The sequence below is a fragment of the Apodemus sylvaticus genome, chromosome 3 (assembly GCF_947179515.1).
Source record: "Apodemus sylvaticus chromosome 3, mApoSyl1.1, whole genome shotgun sequence".
Lineage (NCBI taxonomy): Eukaryota > Metazoa > Chordata > Mammalia > Rodentia > Muridae > Apodemus > Apodemus sylvaticus.
In genome coordinates, this window is record NC_067474.1 from 53692214 (window position 1) to 53699323 (window position 7110).

General features: G+C 40.6%; 1 protein-coding gene across 1 annotated transcript; it reads left to right on the top strand.

Annotated features, from left to right (window-relative positions):
* The first annotated feature begins 3390 nt into the window (after window positions 1-3390).
* On the top strand, window positions 3391-4041 carry LOC127680641 (GTP-binding nuclear protein Ran-like). The gene has a single exon (XM_052176237.1). It carries the CDS (start codon window positions 3391-3393, stop codon window positions 4039-4041), a length of 651 nt encoding a protein of 216 aa, XP_052032197.1.
* Window positions 4042-7110: the final 3069 nt, after the last annotated feature.

Consider the following 7110-nt stretch of genomic DNA (forward strand, 5'->3'; position numbering starts at 1 on the left):
AAGTTCCAGGCCACAGAGGGTGGTGCCATTCCTGAATAAGTGGTCTTGGGTTCTTTAAGAAAGCAGGCTAAGCAAGTCATGGGAAGCAAACCAGTAAGCAGTTTTCTGTGACCTCTGTGACTTCTGCTTCAGTTCTGGACTTCAAATTCCTTCTCTGAGTGTCTGCCATGACTCCATCTTCCTTCAATGATGAATTATATATTTAAAGTGAAATAAACCCTTTCCTCCAAAAGGTGCTTTTGGTCATGGTCTTTATCATAGCAATAGAAAGAAAGCCATGATGATCTCTGCCAAGCTTTTCTAATTTTCTCACTTCTCCTTCCTTTATAAGATAATTCTTGCCATCATCATTACTTACAGTGCTGGGGATTAACTGGGGGGTTTAGACATGCCACCCACACACTATGCTACTGAGCATAGGCTCATTAAGAAGCCAACATTTTGCAGTAACTGTCAGTGTGGTTGTCAGCTCAAATGGAACATGTATCAATTTCATCCCCCAGAAATAAAGTACAGAGACCATAACAAAACAGGCCACAGATTGTAAGAGCAGGGGATTTGGAAGGTCAGAGTGTAGTAAATGTCTTCTGGACTTATGAGGACCACTACACTTATGAACTTTCAGCTGCCGTAGCTGCCTGCAGAAAATTAAGGTCCAAAACCCATCATGGAAGAGGAGGGGGCTCACAGGTCAGCATATACTGACCTCTGATAGCTTCTGGAGGCAGGGGGAGTCAGCTTCTTTAAGGATGCAATGGTGTCTGATCTGTCGAACACGCTGTAGAAGATAGCTCCAGCCTCATGAGTACTTGGGCAACATAAGTTGGACTCAGAGGACTATTTGAGTGGGGTGAGATGAACAAGAAGCTAGAAATAATGCAATTGAGAATGTGTGGATCTGAGAAGAGCTAGAGAAATGAGTAGGGGGTAAATAGAACTAAAATACATCATATGAAATTCTCAGAATTTAATTTTAAGGTTAAAAATTCTCAACTTTTGAGCTCAGAAATGGTGCAGCCATAGGAAGTACTTATTGCCCTGCCAAGGTACTGCAGTCTAGTTTCCAGCCCCCAAACGCAGTGGCTAGTAACTGCCTATAACTCCAGTTCCAGGGGATCAGATACATTATTCTGGCTGCCTTGGACACCTGCAGGCATTGTAGCATTTGCTCACACAGACACACACAGTGGCTCATACCTGTGACCACAAGCATTCCAGAGGCCAATGCAGATTATTGTCATAAATTCAAGGCCAGCATAGGCTATATAAGTTCTGGGTCAGCTTTGACTTAAGAAGCAGATACTGTCTCTAAACCCAGAACCCCTTAACTTACCATTCCCCCCAAAAGGAAAGTGTTGTTATAGATATGCCTGCAAACTTTAAGTACAAATGTATGCAGCAAAAGTATTCAATTTCACTCAGGAAATGAACATCTCCTCAAGGTGTCAGTTAACATCTACAGGGCTTAATACATATAACTCACAATGCACTGACTCATAACAACATACAGTATTGCTTGGGGAATTGGGTTATGTTTCTAAATAGAATCAGCAGCCTTTTTGTTCACTGATGCATGATGCCGGTACTTCACTGTTGGACTGTTGGTAACTTTCTCAAACAAGTGTGTATTTTTCACATATGTTTCCTGTAGCTGAAGATTTATATCTCCACCAGAGAAATTCAGAACATCTGGCAGTTTTGAAAATGATCCTTTCTTGATTTATTTAAGTATAATAAATGAATATACATGACTCCAATTCTGTGTGTTATACTGATAGACTTCAAGACTAATGAATCTTAGAATAAGCTAAATATCCACCCATCCCAGCTTTACTGGAATGACTCTAATCTATTTTTTCCTTTCAGCTATTCTTCTAATTCATTACCTAATTGCCTAAGATATAAAAAGACATTTTGCTTAAATGAAGCAGCACCAGTAAAACAAATGAGGCTAGCCCTTGCCTCTGATAGCTGTCCTAGTACTTAATCATTTATCCAAAGAAGATTATCTCTAAAGAGCCACGTGCACTTTCCTGGTCTCTCTGCCAATGTCATATTCTGGGAGTGTTTCATAAAATATGTATTTGAGTGAAACCAAGCTTCAGCTTTTTAAAACAAGTATTAAATATCACCTGAACTCCGTTCCTTAAATTCCTCTTTGTATACTATGAAAACTATTTTTGAATCATTCAATAAAACAGACATCATGGGCTTCACAAGGGACAGAAAGCAAATAACTCCATGCTTCCAGGGGGATGACTGGGAACCTGTGCCACAGTTCACTACAGGATTGTAGCATGTGTCTCTCAGGGAGACCAAGATAGCAGGGATACACACCTTAAGTCTGTTTCCTACTGTTACATTTCCAGAGAAGTGAAAAGGCAAGTTGCAATAACATGTAGTGAAATCTGGAGTGAAAGACAGTGACAGTTGCTGAGCTGAACCTTGAAGCTCCAGCAGCTCAATTGCCCCAGTAGGGTAGCCAATGAGCGCACATCTCAAGAATAGCTATTTTATGGATCCATCTAATACATGGTGTAGATCATATGCCATGCTATGACTTTGGAGGAGTAATGTGGAATGCCTGAAAATGTCTAGGCAGCTAGAATATAGACATATCTGACCAAGACACACAAAAATGTCATTAGAAAATTAGTTTGTCCATCTAAGTCCTACCAACCAGTCCAAAACATTCCAAACTCTACAGGAAGAGTGGTTGATCTATCTTCCTTCATATTACTAAAAGGATACACAAAAGTTACAGATTCATCTGTGAAAATGCTTCCCATGTATGGCCAGAAGTGAGACAAGGCTGCACACTCTCCCCTGTAGATTATGATGTCATCAGGGAAGAATGTAAGAGCCTCAAACATTCTGTTTCTCCCCTCTCCCCTGTCTCCTCTCCTCTCCACTCCCCCATTTTCCCCTCTTCCCTCCCTTCTCCTCCCTCCCCACCCCTGTCATTGACTCTCTGTGATTCAGGGCAGAAACAGAGGTCGAAGACCTAAGGAAAGAAGAGAGGCCCACCTCGTCCATCCCTTTCCTCTCTCCAGCAAACCCTCCTGAAGTCGCGTGTACAGATCTGGGACGATGCATCTGTAAAATCAGCCCCAAGCAGGCAAGGTAGGACATCCAGGCCAGAGTACACAGGAGGAGGGCACCTGATGGAGAACAGCCAACTAAGTTATTAAAATTGCCAACATTTGTAAGTCAAGACATTTTGAAGTCAGGGAACAACTACGTATTTAAATCTAGAAGTGCTTCCTCATTTTATGCAAATGTTTCGTAAATATTTTCTGATGATGTGAAAAATATTTTAGCTTATTAATTATGGTTCCCCATCTTTCCTTAGTGGGACAGTGTGGAGATACTTGTGAAAGGATTGAGGTAATGGCCGCAGAGGGAGAGCCCCCAGTCCAATTCAAGCTTGTCCTCGTGGGCGATGGTGGTACTGGGAAGACAACGTTTGTAAAACGCCACTTGACTGGTGAATTTGAAAAGAAGTATGTGGCAACTCTCGGCGTAGAGGTGCATCCTCTGATGTTCCACACCAGCAGAGGGCCCATCAAGTTTAATGTCTGGGACACTGCTGGCCAGGAAAAGTTTGGGGGCCTGCGAGACGGCTATTACATCCAAGCCCAGGGTGCCATTATAATGTTCGATGTAACATCAAGAGTTACCTACAAAAATGTGCCCAACTGGCATAGAGATCTGGTACGGGTGTGTGAAAACATCCCCATCGTGTTGTGTGGGAACAAAGTGGATGTTAAAGACAGAAAAGTGAAGGCAAAGTCTATTGTCTTCCACCGCAAGAAGAACCTTCAGTATTATGACATTTCAGCCAAAAGCAACTACAACTTCGAGAAGCCCTTCCTCTGGCTCTCCAGAAGACTTACTGGGGACTCGAACTTGGAGTTTGTTGCAATGCCGGCTCTAGCCCCACCTGAGGTGGTCATGGACCCGGCATTGGCAAAGAAATATGAGCGTGACTTGGAGGTGGCACAGACCACTGTTCTCCCTGATGAGGATGACGACCTATGAGAAGGTGAAGCTTGGATGGCATCACAAGCCTGGGTACAGACAACTGAGCTGTAGTGTCACCTGTGCGTCCTGGTGTTACCTTGCTTGCTGACTAAGCAGACTCGAACTCCGTGTCTGTGGTAGACAAACAGAAGGCTTCAGAGTGAATGTGGCAGTAACAAACACACCTTCCATCTGGGATTTGCAGATCTAGCTGCTTGGTGTGCAGTTGTTTCTTCCCTGAGGATCAAAACTAAGAGTGCTGCAGTTACACCCTGTATTCTGCGGCAAAGTCTTGGTACTGAAATTTCATTCCTTTTGCTTAAAATAAAGTAGCATCTCAAACACCAAAAGATAATTTCAGAATATAAATGTAACATAAAAGAAAAATACCTTTCCAGAAAAATAGGCTTTCCTTTAGCAGAAGACCTCTTAAGAAACCTGGGTTTTAATTTGTTTTATCGGAAAATAATTTTCAGTGACCATTTAGATTCATTATGGGGAAGCAGTTAGGAATTTGCGATATTTAGTGATTGCTATAGTAGCTGTGTGGTCTGATGTAGAATAGCATAAATTTTTTGAAAGTCTGATGCAACACACAACACTATAAGTAACACTGTATGACTTCACAGATAAGTAGGAGTTTTCTTTGTTTGGTTTTTCCCTGGGGCTCTCTGGATATTGGAGCATAATGTATATTAAATGCTAAGTTGCTAAGCACACACTGTATATATATATACATATATAGTGAGAGAGAGAGAGAGAAGTAAAACATAAAATGTGTGTAAAATGTTTAATTCAAGAATGGGTTACCTCTAGAGTTGTTCAACTGAGGCTCGTGGAAAGTCCTTCTTGGCCTGTCTATCCCCCTTTCTGGCTGACACAGTCACCTAATATGCTTGGGCGTGAGTTTCCTCTTCTGTGTCTTGGCTCATACACTGACATGTCGAGGAGTACATGTGGAGAGCCAAGGAGGAACTGACAGTTGACAAATGCCACAGCAAAATTTCATTCAGGTCAAGAGCATCAAGAGTGTTAAAGAATGAGCATAAAATTAAAAAAAAATAGCCTGGTTATACAGTCTCAAGGCATTCATTATATAAGATATTTATGAAAACAAAGGAAGTAATGTGATTACATTGTAGAACCCCAAATCAGTCAGAGCTAATGTCATCAGAAATTAAAGGAATGAAAATAATAGCATTTTGGTGGGACCCCTGTCAACATTAACATGAAGTCATCTAAACCTAAACTAGTGGTCATTTCTCAAAATGTCAAACCATACTATCCAAATGCTTCAGTGCTATCAAAGACATGCATGGGAGAGCCATGCAATATCAGAATGCCTGCAGCTGCAAAAATGTAGCTCCAGAATGCCTGAATGAAGTGTGAATTGATTTCAGGTTGATTTCAGTGTGAAGGATAATGTAGACAACTAAAAAATTCAAAGTATGTATCAATGTGAATTCCCTCATTGTAACAATCATGCTGTGGTTCTATAAGGAAATGTTATGGGAACTATTCACTAATAATAACTTTGTGGCATGTAGAGACACGAACTTCTACAAAGAAAACAGAGTGAATTATATAAAAAAGATACAAAGTTAATACCACCCAACCACTTTCAAACGTCCTCATGAAACTGATATGGGTATCCTTTGAACTAATCTTGAAACTTTCCAGACGTTATATGCAAAAGAAAAGGGGAATGTGGTAGGAAGAATATGCTATGTGAGGGAAACAGAATTTTAAGAAGTTAAAAAGAAAGAAACAGCAACAACAACAACAACAACAAAATCTCCCCTTTAGTCCTATTACAACAGAATATGTAAGGAATGTCCTTAAAGACAGCTACAAGTATTCATCCCTGCTATTATTCCATGAGGTCTAAATTTCTCTTAGAACAACAGAGGAAGGCTAAAGGTTTTAGTGTGCAATGGTGGCATGGTGATACCATGAAGAACACAGCTGAAGAGGCCACGTGGGAAGCCAATGAAATTGAAACTACAGTGAAAGAGAGGCTTCAGGAGCCCCACTGTGACAATCATTACCACCTTCAGACCTTCACCCCCAAAGTTCCACTCCTGAGAAGCCATCTTGCATATCTCCACCAAGGGGAACTTTTATAAGAAACACATTGGTTAGGAAAGTTAACCTTAGGAATCAAAAGAGGTCATAAAACTTACTCCTATAAGTAGCAACTTTTTAGTACGGTTTGTTATAAAGCAACACATTGCAAGGAAAGGCTCACATAATCATTGGCATATTTACTTCATTCATTCACTAAACATTGTACTAAGTATTTATTTAGTACTCCAATAACAAGCTTTTAGTTACTGATTTCTATCTCACTAGGAAAAAGGAACAAATATATAGGAGCACATCACATCTATGAAACCTATGAGAATGACGTGTAGTGATTTGAATATGCTTGGCCCAGGGAGTGGCACCATTAGGAGGTGTGGTTTTCTTGAAGTAGGTGTTGCCTTGTTGGAGAAAGTGTGTCACTGTGGGGATGGGCTTTAAGACCTTCTGCCTAGCTTCCTGGAAGGCAGTCTTCTGATTGCCTTTGGAACAAAATGTAGAACTCTCAGCTCCTCCAGCACTGTGCCTGCCTGGACGCTTCCATGCTTCCCATCATGTTGACAATGGACTGAACCACAGGATCTGAAACCTATACCTAAGAAATCTTTTGTTTATCTTATAATTTTGCTGCTTACCATCTTGGGTAGCATGTAATAGCTGATGGGAAAACAAAACAATAAAAACAAAACAAATAAACAAACAAAATGCACACATTTCCAGAAAGGAAGAAAGAAAAAGAGAAAAGGGTAGGAAGAAGAAAAGGGAATGCTATCCCTATGATAACATTTCTTGCCTGCATTGCCACACACTGGCTCCCAAATTTCTCAAATTTTATGTTGAGATATTTATAAAATCTGTATATACCCAAGCTTACTTTTCATATTTAATATGTTAGAACTTTTGAGTGAACTCAGTACAAGAATTTTCAACAAGCAGCCAACTTTAAAGACACACATTCCTATTGTACTTCACTCCTGTGTGGTGACATGAGGAAGGTGTTCCTTG